At 37.3% G+C, this 16,840-nt stretch overlaps 1 protein-coding gene across 5 annotated transcripts in view; it reads right to left on the bottom strand.

The window, feature by feature from the left end:
• Positions 1–16,840, bottom strand: part of ZFYVE9 (zinc finger FYVE-type containing 9) — a 187,430-nt gene that overhangs the window by 59,494 nt on the left and 111,096 nt on the right. For all 5 annotated transcript variants that reach the window (XM_036833828.1, XM_036833820.1, XM_036833838.1 and 2 more), the window contains 2 exons: positions 13,891–14,013; positions 11,906–12,061 (listed from right to left, as the gene is read on the bottom strand). In XM_036833828.1, coding sequence (XP_036689723.1) covers positions 11,906–12,061; positions 13,891–14,013 — 279 coding nt within the window. The remainder of the gene's footprint in view (positions 1–11,905; positions 12,062–13,890; positions 14,014–16,840) is intronic.

Raw genomic sequence — 16,840 nt, 5'->3', positions numbered from 1 at the left:
AAAAGAATAAACAGAGACAAAAGGATAGGGACGGGACCTAAACCTCTGGGAGGGAGCTGTGAAGGAGGAAGTTTCCACACACTAGGAAGTCCCTTCACTGGCGGGGATGGGGGGTGGGCAGGGGGGAAGCTTCAGAGCCACAGAGGAGAGCGCAGCAATAGAGGTGCAGAGGGCAAAGCGGAGAGATTCCCGCACAGAGGATCGGTGCCAACCAGCACTCACCAGCCTGAGACGGCTTGTCTGCTCACCCGCCAGAGCGGGTAGAGGCTGGAAGCTGAGGCTTGGGCTTTGGAGTTCAGACCCCAGGGAGAGGACTGGTGCTGGCTGCGTGAAGACACCCTGAAGGGGGCTAGTGCACCACAGCTAGCTGGGAGGGAGGCCGGGAAAATGTCTTAACCTGCTGGAGAGGCCAAAGACCATTGTTTCGGGGTGTGCAAGGAGAGGGGCTTCCTGCTCCATGTGCCCACAGATGGCAGAGCACCACCTAAGTGAGCTTCAGAGATGGGCATGAGCCATGGCTATCATTTCGGACCCCAGAGACAGGCATGGACCGCTAACACTGCCTCTGCTGCCACCAAGGATCCTGTGTGCAAGTGCAGGTCACTTTCCACACCCACCCCGGGAGCCTGTGCAGCACACCACTGCCACAGTCCTGTGATCCAGGGACAACCTCCCTGGGAGAACACATGGTGCACTTCAGGCTGTTGCAAGGTCATGCCAGCCTCTGCCGCCGCAGGCTTGCCCTGCATTCCAATTATGACTACCGTACCCCTCCCTTTCCCCAGCCTGAGTGAGCAAGAGAGCCCTAATCAGCCACTGCTTTAACGCCCTCCTGTCTGGGCGGGGAACAGTTGCCTGAGGGTGGCCTATGTGAAGAGACAGGGTCAAAACCAAAGCTGAACCCCAGGAGCTGTGTGAACAAAGAAGAGAAAGGGAAATTTCTCCGTGCAGCCTCAGGACCAGTGGATTAAATCCCTGCAATCAACTTGATAAACCCTGTATCTGTGGAATACCTGAATAGACAATGAATGTTCCCAAAATTGAGGTGGTGGACTTTGGGAGCAACTGCTGACTTGGGGTTTGCTTTCTGCGTCTGACTTGTTTTTGGTTTTATGTTTATCTTAGTTTAGTTTTTAGTGCTTGTTATCATTGGTGGGTTTGTTTATTGGTTTGCTTCCTTTTTTTTTTTCCTTTTTTCTTTTTGTGAGTGTGCATGTGTATGTTACTTTCTATGATTTTGTCTGTTTAGTTTTGCTTTTAACATTTGTTTTGGGGTTTTATCTGTTCATATTTTTTCCTTCCTTTTCTTCCAAGCCATGTGGCCGGCAGGGTCTTGGTGCTCTGGCCAGATGTCGGGCCTGAGCCTCCAAGGTGGGAGAGCTGAGTCCAGGACACTGGACCACCAGAGACCTCCCGGCCCAAAGCAATATCAATTGGCAAGAGCTCTCCCAGAGATCTCCATCTTAACACTAAGACAGAGCTCCACCCAATGGCCAGCAAGCTCCAGTACTGCAGGCCCCATGCCAAACAACTAGCAATACAGGAATACAACACCACCCATTAGCAGAGAGGCTGCCTAACGTCATATTAAGTTCACAGACACCCGAAAACACACCACCAGATGCAGCCCTGCCCACCAGAAGGACAAGATCCACCCCACCCACCAGAACACAGGCACCAGTCGCCCTCACCAGGAAGCCTACACAAGCCACTGAACCAACCTCACACACTGGGGGAAGACACCAAAAATAACAGGAACTATGAACCTGCAGCCTGCGAAAAGGAGACCCCAAACACAGTAAGTTAAACATAATGAGAAGACAGAGAAATATGCAGCAGATGAAGGAGCAAGGTAAAAACCCACCAGACCAAACAAATGAAGAGGAAATAGGGAGTCTACCTGAAAAAGAATTCAGAGTAATGATAGTAAAGGTGATCCAAAATCTAGGAAACAGAATGGAGAAAATACAAGAAATGTTTAACAAGTACCTAGAAGAAATAAAGAGCAAACAAACGATGATAAATAACACAATAAATGAAATTAAAACCACTCTAGAAGGAATCAATAGCAGAATCACTGAGCCAAAAGAACGGGTAAGTGATCTGGAAGATAGAATAATGGAAATAACTGCTGCAGAGCAGAATAAAGAAAACAGAATGAAAAGAATTGAGGACAGTGTCAGACACCTCTGGGACAACACTAAAAGCACCAACATTTGAATTACAGGGGTCCCAGAAAAAGAAGAGAAAAAGAAAGGGTCTGAGAAAGTATTTGAAGAGATTATATTCGAAAACTTCCCTAATACGGGAAAGGAAATAATCAAGTCCAGGAAGCACAGAGAGTCCCATACAGGATAAATCCAAGGAGAAACACGCCAAGACACATATTAATCAAACTATCAAAAATTAAATACAAAGAAAAAATATTAAAAGCAGCAAGGGAAAAGCAACAAATAACACACAAGGGAATCCCCATAAGGTTAACAGCTGCTCTTTCAGCAGAAACTCTGCAAGCCAGAAGGGAGTGTCATGATATACTTAAAGTGATGAAAGGGAAAAACCTACAACCAAGATTACTCTACCCAGCAAGGATCTCATTCAGATTCGATGGAAAAATTAAAACCTTTACAGACAAGCAAAAGCTAACAGAATTCAACACCACCAAACCAGCTTTACAACAAATGCTAAAGGAATTTCTCTAGGCAGGAAACAGAAGAGAAGGAAAAGACCTACAATAACAAACACAAAACAATTAAGAAAATGGTAAAAGGAACATACATATCGATAATTACCTTAAATGTAAATGGATTAAATGCTCCCACCAAAAGACACAGACTGGCTGAATGGATACAAAAACAAGACCCATATATATGCTGTCTACAAGAGACCCACTTCAGACCTAGGGACACATACAGACTGAAAGTGAGGGGATGGAAAAAGATATTCCATGCAAATGGAAATCAAAAGAAAGCTGGAGTAGCAATACTCGTATCAGACAAAATGGACTTTAAAATAAAGACTATTACAAGAGACAAAGAAGGACACTACATAATGATCAAGGGATCAATCCAAGAAGAAGGTATAACAATTGTAAATATTTATGCACCCAACATAGGAGCACCTCAATACATAAGGCAAATGCTAACAGCCATAAAGGGGGAAGGGAAATCGACAGTAACACAATCATAGTAGGGGACTTTAACACCCTACTTTCACCAATGAACAGATCATCCAAAATGAAAATATATAAGGAAACACAAGCTTTAAATGACACATTAGACCAGATGGAATTAATTGATATTTATAGGACATTCCATCCAAAAACAATAGAATACACTTTCTTCTCACGTGCACATAGAACATTCTCCAGGATAGATAATATCTTGGGACACAAATCAAGCCTCAGTAAATTTAAGAAAACTGAAATCGCATCAAGTATCTTTTCCAACCACAACATTATGAGACTAGATATCAATTACAGGAAAAAAACTGTAAAAAATACAAACACATGGAGGCTAAACAATACGCTATTAAATAACCAAGAGATGAGTGAAGAAATAAAAGAGGAAATAAAAAAATACCTAGAAATCAATGACAATGAAAACACGACGACCCAAAACCTATGGGATGCACAAATGACAATTAAAACATGACGACCCAAAACCTATGGGATGCAGCAAAAGCAGTTCTAAGAGGGAAGTTTATAGCAATACAATCCTATCTCAAGACACAAGGAACATCTCAAATAAACAACCTAACCTTACACCTAAAGCAATTAGAGAAAGAAGAACAAAAACACCCCAAAGTTAGCAGAAGGAAAGACATTATAAAGATTAGATTAGAAATAAATGAAGAAGAAATGAAGGAAACAATAGCAAAGATCAATAAAACTAAAAGCTGGTTCCTTGAGAAGATAAACAAAATTGATAAAACTTTACCTAGTCTCATCAAGAAAAAAAGGGAGGGCTTCCCTGGGGGCGCAGTGGTTGAGAATCTGCCTGCCAATGCAGGGGACACAGGTTCGAGCCCTGGTCTGGGAGGATCCCACATGCTGCGGAGCAACTAGGTCCGTGAGCCACAATTACTGAGCCTGTGCATCTGGAGCCTGTGCTCCGGAACAAGAGAGGCCGAGATAGTGAGAGGCCCACGCACCACGATGAAGAGTGGCCCCCACTCGCCACAACTAAAGAAAGCCCTCGCACAGAAACGAAGACTCAACACAGCCAAAAATAAATAAATAATAAAATTTAAAAAAAAATGGGTTGCACCTTTTAAAAAAAAAAAGAAAGAAAAAAAGGGAGAATACTCAAATCAACAGAATTATAAATGAAAAAGGAGAAGCAACAACTGACACTGCAGAAGTACAAAGGATCATGAGAGATTACTACAAGCAACTCTATGCCAATAAAATGGACAACCTGGAAGAAATGGACAGATTCTTAGAAAAGTACAACCTTCCAAGACTGAGCCAGGAAGAAATAGAAAATATGAACAGACCAATCACAAGCACTGAAATTGAAATTGTGATTAAAAATCTTCCAGCAAACAAAAGCCCAGGACCAGATGGCTTCACAGGCAAATTCTATCAAACATTTAGAGAAGAGTTAACATCTATCCTTCTCAAACTCTTCCAAAATATAGCAGAGGGAGGAACACTCCACAACTCATTCTACGAGGCCACCATCACCCTGATATGAAAACCAGACAAAGATGTCACAAAAAAAGAAAACTACAGGCCAACGTCACTGATGAACATAGATGCAAAAATCCTCAACAAAATACTTGCAAACAGAATCCAACAGCACATTAAAAGGATCATACACCATGATCAAGTGGGGTTTATCCCAGGAATCCAAGGATTCTTCAATATATGCAAAGCAATCGACGTGATACACCATATTAACAAATTGAAGGATAAAAACTATACAATAATCTCAATAAGCTTTTGACAAAATTCAATACCCATTTATGATAAAAACTCTCCAGAAAGTGGGCAGGGAGGGAACCTACCTCAACATAATAAAGGCCATATATGACAAACCCACAGCCAACATCATTCTCAATGGTGGAAAACTGAAACCATTTCCTCTAAGATTAGGAACAAGGCAAGGCTACCCACTCTCACCACTTTTATTGAACATAGTTTTGGAATTTTTAGCCACGGCAATCAGAGAAGAAAAAGAAATAAAAGGAATCCAAATCGGAAAAGAAGACGTAAAACTGTCACTGTTTGCAGATGACATGATACTATACATAGAGAATCCTAAAGATGCTACCAGAAAGCTACTAGAGCTAATCAATGAATTTGGTAAAGAAGCAGGAGACAAAATTAATGTACAGAAATCTTTTGCATTCCTATACACTAATTATGAAATATCTGAAAGAAATTAAGGAAACACTCCCATTTACCACTGAAACAAAAAGAATAAAATACCTAGGAATAAACCTACCTAAGGAGACAAAAGACCTGTATGCAGAAAACCATAAAACAATGATGAAAGAAATTAAAGACGATACAAACAGATGGAGAGATGTACCATGTTCTTGGACGGGAAGAATAAACATTGTGAAAATGACTATACTACCAATGGCATTTTTCACAGAACTAGAACAAAAAGTTTTACAATTTGTATGGAAACACAAAAGACCCTGAATAGCCAAAGCAATCTTGAGAAAGAAAAACATACCTGGAGGAATCAAGCTCCCTGACTTCAGACTATACTACAAAGCTACAGTAGTCAAGACAGTATGGTACTGGCACAAAAACAGAAATATAGATCAATGGAACAGGATAGAAGGCTCAGTGATAAACCCATACACATATCGTCACCTTATCTTTGATAAAGGAGGCAAGATTATACAATGGAGAAAAGCCAGCCTCTTCAATAAGTGGTGCTGGGAAAACTGGACAGCTTCATGTAAAAGAATGAAACTAGAACACTTCCTAACACCATACACAAAAATAAACTCAAAATGGATTAAAGACCTAAATGTAAGGCCAGACACTATAAAACTCTTCGAGGAAAACATAAGCAGAACACTCTATGACATAAATCACAGCAAGATCCTTTTTGACCCACCTCCTAGAGAAATGGAAATAAAAACAAAAATAAACAAATTGGACCTAATGAAACTTAAAAGCTTTTGCACAGCAAAGGAAACCATAAAGAAGACGGAAAGATAACCCTCAGAACAGGAGAAAATATTTGCAAACGAAGCACCTGACAAAGGATTAATCTCCAAAATATACAAGTAGCTCACACAGCTCAATATCAAAAAAACAAACAACCCAATCCAAAAATGGGTGTAAAACCTAAATAGACATTTCTCCAAAGAAGATATACAGATTGCCAACAAACACATGAAAAGATGCTCAACATCACTAATCATTAGCGAAATGCAAATCAAAACCACAATGAGGTTTCACCTCACACCAGTCAGAATGGCCATCATCAAAAAAATCTACAAACAATAAATGCTGGAGAGGGTGTGGAGAAAAGGCAAACTTCTTGCACGGTTGGTGGGAATGTAAATTGATACAGCCACTATGGAGAACAGTATGGAGGTTCCTTAAAAAACTAAAAATAGAACTACCATATGACCCAGCAATCCCACTACTGGGCATATACCCTGAGAAAACCATAATTTAAAAAGAGACATGTACCGCAATGTTCATTGCAGCACTATTTACATCAGCCAGGACATGGAAGCAACCTAAGTGTCCATCAACAGAAGAATGGATAAAGAAGATGTGGCACATATATACAATGGAATATTACTCAGCCATAAAAAGAAACGAAATTGAGTTATTTGTAGTGAGGTGGATGGACCTAGAGTCTGTCATTCAGAATGAAGTTAAGTCAGAAAGAGAAAAACAAATACTGTATGCTAACACATATATATGGAATCTAAAAAAAATGATTCTGATGAACCCAGGGGCAGGACAGGAATAAACATGCAGATGTAGAGAATGGACTTCAGGACACGGGGGATGGCGGGGACAGGGTAAGCTGGGACGAAGAGGGAGAGTGGCATGGACATATATACACTACCAAATGATGTAAAATAGATAGCTAGTGGGAAGCAGCTGCATCGCACAGGGAGATTAGCTCAGTGCTTTGTGATCACCTAGAGGGGTGGGATGGGGAGGGTGTGAGGGAGGCACAAGAGGGAGGGGATATGGGGATATATGTATACATATAGCTGATTCACTTTGTTATACAGCAGAAACTAACAGAACATTGTAAAGCAATTATACTCCAGTAGAGATGTTAAAAAAATAAAAAACACGGAGTAAGGGAGGGAAGATGGGGAGAAATAATATACAATCTAGAATCTCCCATGGCACTACATTATCCAGAAGGCACCCTGAAACTCTCAGAATGTTATTTTTCACAAAATACCATTTTCCCTCTCACTGTGGAAAGCATAAGCAATGACATGTAACCAAAAAATTTTATATATACTAAATGAGAAACATACATAGACATATATATATATATATATATATATATATATATATATATATATATATACACACATATTATTACTAATACATGTAGTTTAGATTAAAAATCTGTAAAAATATTTTAAGAGCGTTCATGCAAGTTCATACAAAAATCACAGTGAAATAATATACTAAGCTTCTACCTTGATTATCTACACATGGGATTCTTAATAAAATAGGCATAGCACATATGTATTATCCATATCTGTTTTTTAAAAAGTGCTATACTATTAATATACACACATAGGCAACTGACATAATGCTTAGAATACTTTAGTCCTAATTCTGTCACCAACTAGGTCTGTGATTTGGGCAAGCCATTAACACTTCTAGGTCTCATTTTCTTCATCTGAAAAATGAAGCATTATACTAAATAATGTAAGTTCCCTACTAGCTCCAGTATTTTGTAAGCTGTGAAATGATTCCTTTTCAAGGAGAGAGACAGAGAGAGAGCCTTACAGCTCACTTGTTTATGCTTACTTAAAATATTATTTACTTAGATATGTTTGTATATGCCCTCATCTCATAGATAACATTTAACACAGCTTAGATGTATTACAGTCTGACCTTAGTCTTACTTAGTCTTACTATCAGTTCCAAGTGATTTTTGTTGTAGAATTTTTGCATTTTAATATGCTAGTTCAAAATGCACTCTTGATATATAAAGATACTTTTAAAAGAGGAGTAACCATTTATGGTAAACATATATTTTAGTGACTCATGTAATGATTCACATCCTTTCCTTGTTGGTATTTCTAGGAGCTCCATTCATAGATCTAGTCTCCTCACACTGGCCTATCCCATTCACAGCCATAGTTTAAAACTATCACAAAAATGCTGGTCTTCCACATCTGTATTTTAGCCCAGATCTACCTCCTGAAGTCTCTATTTATGTATTCATCTTTCATTTACATATTACCATCTGTTGCCATTATTTGAAATCCAACACACTGAACGAAGAACTCATCTCCCACTCCTCTGCCAAATCTGCTCTTCTTCCTCTATTCACTGCCTCAGTGAATAAGAACGAAGTCCACTCAGGTGCTCAAGCCAGAAATCTGAAGCCAACTTTGACTTGTCCCCTCTCACTCTTCACATTCAATTAGTTATGAAATCTTATTGAACTGAGGCATCACTCTTTTATATCTCTTCAATACTCTTTATTCCCACTGCCATTATTGGTAATATCCTAATTTCTTGCTGGATCCTGACAATAGCTTTTTTAAAAATCAATTTAGGGCTTCCCTGGTGGCGCAGTGGTTGAGAGTCCGCCTGCCAATGCAGGGGACACGGGTTCGAGCCCTGGTCTGGGAAGATCCCACATGCCGCGGAGCAGCTGGGCCCGTGAGCCACAACTGCTGAGCCTGCGCGTCTGGAGCCTGTGCTCCACAACAGGAGAGGTCGCGACAGTGAGAGGCCCGCGACCGCGATGAAGAGTGGCCCCCGCTCGCCACAACCAAAGAAAGCCCTCGCACAGAAACGAAGACCCAACACAGCCAAAAATAAACAAATAAATAAATAAATTTAAGAACAGTTAAAAAAAAAAAATCAATTTAAAAATAACAAATGTTGGCAAGGATGTGGAGAAAAGGGAACCCTAGTATACTGTTTGTGGGAATGTAAATTGGTGCAGCCACTATGGAACAGTATGGAGGTTTCTCAAAAAATTAAAAACAGAGCTACCATATGATCCTGCAATTCCACTTCTAGGTATTTATCTAAAGGAAATGAAAACACTAACTAGGAAAGATGTCCACACCCCCACGTTCACTGCAGTATTATTTTTAACAGCCAAGACCTGGAAGTAACTTAAGTGTTGATGGATGAATGGATAAAGAAAGCATGGTATGTACATTCAATGGAATATTATTGTCATTCAAAAGAAGGAAATCTGTCATTTGCCACACAACACGTATATACCTTGAGGGCATCATGCTAAGTGAAATAAGTTAGAGAAAGACAAATACTGTATGATCTCACTTATATGTAGAATCTAAACAAACAAACATACACTGAACTCATAGATACAGGGAACAGATTGGTGATTACCAGAGGTGAGGGTTGAGGGGTAAGTGAAATGGGTGAAGGTAGTCCAAAGGTACAAACTTCCAGTTATAAGATAAATAAGTACTGAGGATGTAGGTACAGCATGGTGGCTATAGCTAACAATAATGCACTATATATTTGAAAGTTGCTAAGAGAGTAGATCTTAAAAGTTTTCATCACAAAGAAAAAAAAATTTGTAACTATGTGTGATGATGGATGTTAAATAGACTTATTGATCATTTCACAATATATACATATATTGAATCATTATAGTGTACACCTGAAACTAATATAATGTGTCAATTATATCAATAAAAATTTTAAGTCAATTTTATTGAGGTATTATTTACACGCAATAAAACCTACATATTTTAATTATACAGTTCAATGAGTTTTGACAAATGTAAACACCCATGTAACCACTATCCCAATCAAGATACAGAACATTTGTATCAACCCAGAGAGTTCCCAGGGCCCGTCTACAATCAATTCTAGTGCTTGCACCCACACCTCACCCCAGACAAACAATGATCTAATTTCCATCACCACAGATTCATTTCGCCTGTTCCAGAGAATCACATAAATGTAACCACATAATATGTACTTTTTTGTGCCTGGCTTCTTTTGTTCAGTATTACTGTCTGTGAACTTCATCCATGTTGCATATATCAGCAGTTTGTTTATCTTTCATTGTTATGCAGTATTCTAGTGCTCATCCACTGTAAGTTTGTATATCCACTGGTAATTGCTTCTTATCTGCTCTACCTGCTACCAGACACACAGACTTTGATCCATTTTCATACTGCTTCTAGAGTCATCTTTCTAAAACGCAAATCTGGTTATGTTATTCATTTCTTTCAATGGCTCCTCACTGCCTGCAGAATAAAGGACAAACTCCTAATCAAGACATTCATGAACCTCCCATGCTCTAGTTCCTGATGCCCTCTCAAAACCCATATAAACATGCAATCTGAATACATTCAAACTGAGGGGGAAAAAAAGAATGTTTCAAGTAATTTCTGGAATGAAATTTAGGCCTAGAGGCTCCAGATGACTTCAAATTAACCCCATACATTTTGGAACTGACACAAATACTGAACAGTAAATACTGAACTGTACTTCACAGGTATCATGTGGTCAGTTTCTAACATAGCACCTTGCCTTCATGTAATATTTCACCTAAAATATCATAGCTATGACATAAAGGCATAATCTTTTATGCATAAGCTATAACCAGATTAAAGATGAAATTTTATATCATGCTTTTGTACTTATTTCAAGAGCATTTTCCATAAAACTACTTTTAATAGCTAGAAAATATTCTAAAAAAGATGCATTCATCTAAAATGTATAACACACTTAAACTTTTTTCCTATAGCTGGGCATTTAGGTTGCCTCTAAATTTTTGTGTTAAATCTAAGTAATACGATAATAAACACTTTCATGTACAAAGTGTATTTTACATTTCAGATAATTTCTTTGGCATAGAATCCCACAAAGGGAATTACCTGCATTCAGAAAGTATGAATAATTTATTACTTTAATATATTTATTAAAACATTATCAAATAATATATGAAAATAATTTTAATACATTGGCTACCCTCACCCCACCCCAGCCTTGTTTCTCAGGGATAATCTCATTTATTATTCACTTGCTTTAGTTCTTATACTACTCTTTCCCTATTTATCAACTACAGATATTATTTTTTGACTTTTTATCATGATAAATGAGAACTTAGCTCAATTACACTACTTCTTACCTCCTCTGTTAAATCTGCTGAAGGTTAACTTTGTAATGTCAAATAATACACTTAAGTATACTTCTTCTCTCTCAGCTTTTAATAGTATGTCTTTATATTAGTATCTTTAGTCTTTTCCAACTTCTAATAGTTATGCATTTACTTTTACATTGTTACAGGTAACAATATTTACAATTTATTTTGAAACCATAATAAAGTTGTTCATGCTAACGGTTTTTGAAACTTGAAAATTAAATGAATATTTACATTATGATTATATAAATATTGTTAACTGAAGTAGTAAGTTATCATTATGCTTCCTTCTACCGGATACCAATACTATATCCCCTAGGCCACTCAAAGGAAAATATTCTTACATCATGGTCAATGGATTATCTTACAACTCTGATTCTAGCCATTATAAAATAGTAACAACGTGTCACGTAAAGTATTAAAATTTATAACTTCCTCAAACCATGCCAAGTTCTAACTTGCCAATACTACCAAAGTCCAATGCCAGGTTTCCAAATTTAAGACTATTATTTTGCATCTGAGTCCAAAATTTTTTATCATCTGTAAAGGGTGCAGACTAAGTCAGAAAGTATCCCCACCTGCCAGAGCATCCCGATAAAGCTGCACAAAATGGTTAAAGATATCCTTCGGCAAGCACTTTTCATCCGGTAGACATTGTAGAAGAATGACTATCTCAGACTGACCCACTGCATGCATTCCCTTGGTTGTGAAACACCAGCACTTCCTGTTCACATCTATAGATGAAATAAAAAGAAATGAAGACATTCTTTTCAATCCTTACCCTTAAGAAATGCACAGAAATCTTTGTTATAATACACCAAAGAATAAAATAGATCACATTGAGTCTGTATAATTCAGCTGTGAACTGTCACTGCACTGAGCCAAAGGACTATTGCAGAAAATAAAGCATACCAATGCCTCTTGCTCTAAGCAAACACTTACAAAAACAACTGGAAGGGAAGTAAAAGAAGTAATAGTGAAAGAAAGTGCACTAAAAACTTTTAACTTCTATTATAAAATGGTGTAAGTATTAAAAGAAACAACATTCCATTAACGATAAAATAAATTAAACCAAACTATGCATCCTTAGCTATAATGATTAAAGGATATATTCCCCCACCTATGTGTGTGTGTGTGTGTGTGTATAATTAAATCACTTTACTAAGGGAAATAATTAAAACTAGAAACAAGAAAAACAATAAAAGCAATTATTATAGCCTTGGATTCAGGCTATGTCCTAAAGAAAATATATTTTGATGTATACTTATTAAATTTAATCTGTGACTAAAAGAGTCTAGCTATTTAAATTATAGTCTTCCTGGGAGAAAATTCTAGATAATCAGCAACAGGACTTTACTTGACTTCATCCTGTAAAAAGCAGTGAAACAGATGGCTTTTCTGGACTAATTACTTCTACTTCTTCACTTTAAGGCTATGTAGAGTCACAACAGCACAAGCTATACGTAGTTCAAAAATAATGTTCAATCCTTGATATTTTTATTATTTGTATGCCAACACAACAAGATCCCCAATGGAACTGAAAAAGGGTTCAAATAAAATTATGGATATCACGATGTAAATCAACACTAATAAAAGACCCCTTTCTTTCATTCTGTGAATTGTTTCTTTATATACCTAAACAAGAGGTGCCCAATCCAACTATATTAAGATGGTGCACACTTAAGGAACTCTAGGTTAGCTATTTTCTAAGTATAACTTATAAACTAGAAACGGTAAGTTGAAATTTCCTGCAAATTATTTTAGAATTTGATACTAGAAGGAAAGGTGGCAAGCATTAGCAGCTGGCCAAACATACAAGGGTGTGATTAGCAAACAAACCAGAAACCTGCATTTCATTTATACAGAGCCTCTAAAGAATTTAGTATATCGGTGTTTCTGGTTTCCAAGGACACCTTAAAAGAAATACACAATGGGAACTGGAGGACTGTTCCCCAATGCTTCCTTCCTCTCTCCAAAACTCTGCCTATTAACATTCATCCAGGATAAATGCATTCTCTATTTTCCAATACCATACCGGATTCAAGATTCTAGGTTACTATCCTCTCTCTTATTCTGATACCTAAGAAGCTAGCACCAAGAACTGAGAAGTTTCTTCTGAATCCTAAATTGTGATGTACTTACTGAAGTTTTACTGTGGGTTAGTTAACACTTCTCCCAAGTAAGGTTTTGCACCATGATTAAGGTTTCTGGGATTTAAACCTAGCATGTAAATTGACCCCCCTGGATAATTTATCCACCTCCAGTTATTCTGGTGGTGAGTTGTGACTTAGCATACCCATCTCAGGAAGAACTTAACTCAGATGAGTTCAAGTTTCGTTTGGCTTTCCTCCATGGAGAATTCACCTATCTCACCCCTTTGACTAAAAGCAAGAGTCTCAAGTCAGTCCAACAGTTGTCCTTGGGGATATATAATTTTATACAAACCAACTTCTTCCGTACCCAGTTTTCATTAAGATGTGGCTCTACATAAAAATACTTTTGTGTTATCAATTTAATGACTCAGTATCTCATTTTAATTTAAAAAAACAAATCTCCAACTTACAATTTACAATTTTAACCATTGACAACAAATTTGCATTTAAAACAAATACAAGTGGGTCAGGGCCACCATCCTCCAATTGCTGCATTACTGAAATCTGTGATGGTTTCTCTTCCACAGCATAGTCTGTAAGGGGAGAAAACAATGTAAGCCATTGGTTAAAGAGACAAATCAAGACAGAAATCTGATGGAGGAATGGCCTTATTATTCACAGGAAAGAGATAAGCAATTGATTTATAGATAGGGTGAACACAGGTTTATATCTGCTATCCCAGTGGCATATTAATAGTGCCCCTTTCATTCTTAAAAGTGATCTAGTCCAGTTTGGATGAAAACATGGTTATCCTATGTATAGACTTCTCCACGCAATGGTTTAAGCCACAGTCTAAAAACAACCCTTTGATTTAACAAAAATCCTCCAACTATCATAATAAGAATTTCACATATTACATGTTCTAAGACCAACATTTAAAATAATCCGTGATATACAAGGAAGCGATAATACACTAGTTACCTCTAGAAAGGATGTCTAGGGGTTGAAGCAGAGGGGACTCCTACTTTTTACTCTATATGCTTTTGTACTGTTGAGATTTTTTACCATTAAAAAAAATCAAACTTTAAAAAATGCACCCAGACAATAAAAGTATCATAAGCGACTGGTTTTATGAAACAATTCCTCTAAGTATAAGTCAAGAAAGAGTTCAGTACAAAATAACACCATTTCCCACTGACCAATAGAAACCAAAATGTATTTTGGAAATGTATACACTATCAATGAAAATATTTACTGAAAAGAGAAACACTAAGTGACTTTCAAAAAAATTTTTTAATTAAGTTTTTCCACTGGAATACAAAATAGCAAAATTCTGGTTAAGAGATAGTAATATGATTTAAGAAAGTGAATATACAATAGATAACTAGTTGCTGCTTCTTGGTAGGAGAGGTTTTTGACAATTAGATTTAATGGATGTGACTTTTAATGAAAATGGAACCCTGAAATCTTATTTTAACAGCAGAGTAGGCCAATTTAATTTCTTATTAATTTAAGATTTATTAAAATAACCCAAATTTGAAACCTAAGTAGCAAATTTGCTTACAAAAGAATATTTTTAGAGGGTCCTAGTAAAGGAGCAAAGGCATTATACAATCAAAAGAATGCTTAACTTTATGTGAAATTTCATTGTTGAACTGAGACACAAGCTGCATTTGATAGTATGATACATTCAGCCAACACTACTGAGAGCCTAATAGGCCCAGCACCATGCTAGGAGCAGAAGACACAAACATGAATTCAGACTGAAGGAATTCACGGTCTATAGAGAATAAGGAATCAGACCTATAAAATATCTAAATTATAATGAAAAATGTGTTAATATAGTAATAGTCTATAAGAATTTCTATTTGAACAGAAATGAGGATGTAAAACACTACTACAAAGACAGCTGAGGTAGGATTCAGAGAAGTTTTCCATTAATATGGATTTTGAAAGGTTGAGGAGTTATTCAAGGAGTCTAGCATATAGAAGGGTATTCTATTCTAGACAGAGGAAAGAAAGATAAAAAAAATATTAATTACATGCCTACTTTGTACCAATTTTCTTGCTATGTACTTTCAGGTATGAAATCTGATTTATTATTCATAATGACTCTTAATTAGCTATAGTTATCTGATTTTTTTTTAAAAATCTAGGAAAAAGATTCAGAGAGGATAAATGACTTGCCCACTGGATCATACAGCTGGAATGGACTGTTACCAGATTAAAGCTCAGGCTGGTCCAGGTCTGAAGTCCATTCTCTTCCCACTATTCCACAGCATAAGAAAAAGCATGGAAGTGTGAAATGTGAATATTCAGAAAACAGTAAATAATCTGTAGCATGCCTGTAAAGTACTGGGGTGTTGGCTGGAAATAAAATTAGATAAGTTGAGATAAGGTTACAAGGAACACTGTATGCCAAGGTAAGTAATTTATATGGAAGGCATTGGGAACCCATTGAATTTTGTAAGCAAGAACAACATCCTACGTTTAAAAAGATAACTGGACCTAATCAAACTTATTAGCTTTTGCACTGCAAAGGAAACCATAAACAAAACAAAAAAGAAAACCTACGGACTGGGAGAAAATATTTGCAAATGATGCGACCAACAAGGGCTTAATTTCCAAAATATACAAACAGCTCATAATAGCTCAATATCAAAAAAATAACCCAATCAAAAAATGGGCAGAAGACCTAAGGAGACATTTCTCCAAAGAAGACATACAGATGGCCAACAGGCACATGAAAAGATGCTCAACATCACTAGTTATTAGAGAAATGCAAATCAAAACTACAATGAGGTACCACCTCACACCAGTCAGAATGGCCATCATTAAAAAGTCTACAAATAACAAATGCTGGAGAGGGTGTGGAAAAAAGGGAACCCTCCTACACTGTTGGTGGGAATGTAAACTGGTGAAGCCACTATGAAGAACAGTATGGAGGTTCCTCAAAAAACTAAAAAAAGAGTTGCCATATGATCCAGCAATCCCACTCCTGGGCATATACCCGGGCAAAACTATAATTTGAAAAGATACATGCACCCCTATGTTCATAGTAGCACTATTTACAATAGCCAAGACATGGAAACAACCTAAATGTCCATCGATAGACAAATGGATAAAGAAGATGTGGGGGGTGTGTGTGTGTGTGTGTGTGTGTGTGTGTATATATATATATACACACACACACACACACACACAATGGAATATTACTAAGCCATAAAAAGAATGAAATAATGTCATTTGCAGCTACATGGGTGGACCTAAAGATTATCATGCTAAGCCAAGTAAGGCAGAAAGAGAAAGACAAATACCGTATGATATCACTTATATGTGGAATCTAAAATATGACACAAATGAACTTATCTATGAAACAGAAATAGACTCACAGACATAGAAAACAGACTTGTAGTTGCC

The sequence above is a fragment of the Balaenoptera musculus genome, chromosome 1 (assembly GCF_009873245.2).
Source record: "Balaenoptera musculus isolate JJ_BM4_2016_0621 chromosome 1, mBalMus1.pri.v3, whole genome shotgun sequence".
NCBI lineage: Eukaryota > Metazoa > Chordata > Mammalia > Artiodactyla > Balaenopteridae > Balaenoptera > Balaenoptera musculus.
The sequence above is the reverse complement of the archived record's forward strand: the minus strand, read 5'-3'. Positions and strand labels throughout refer to the sequence as shown.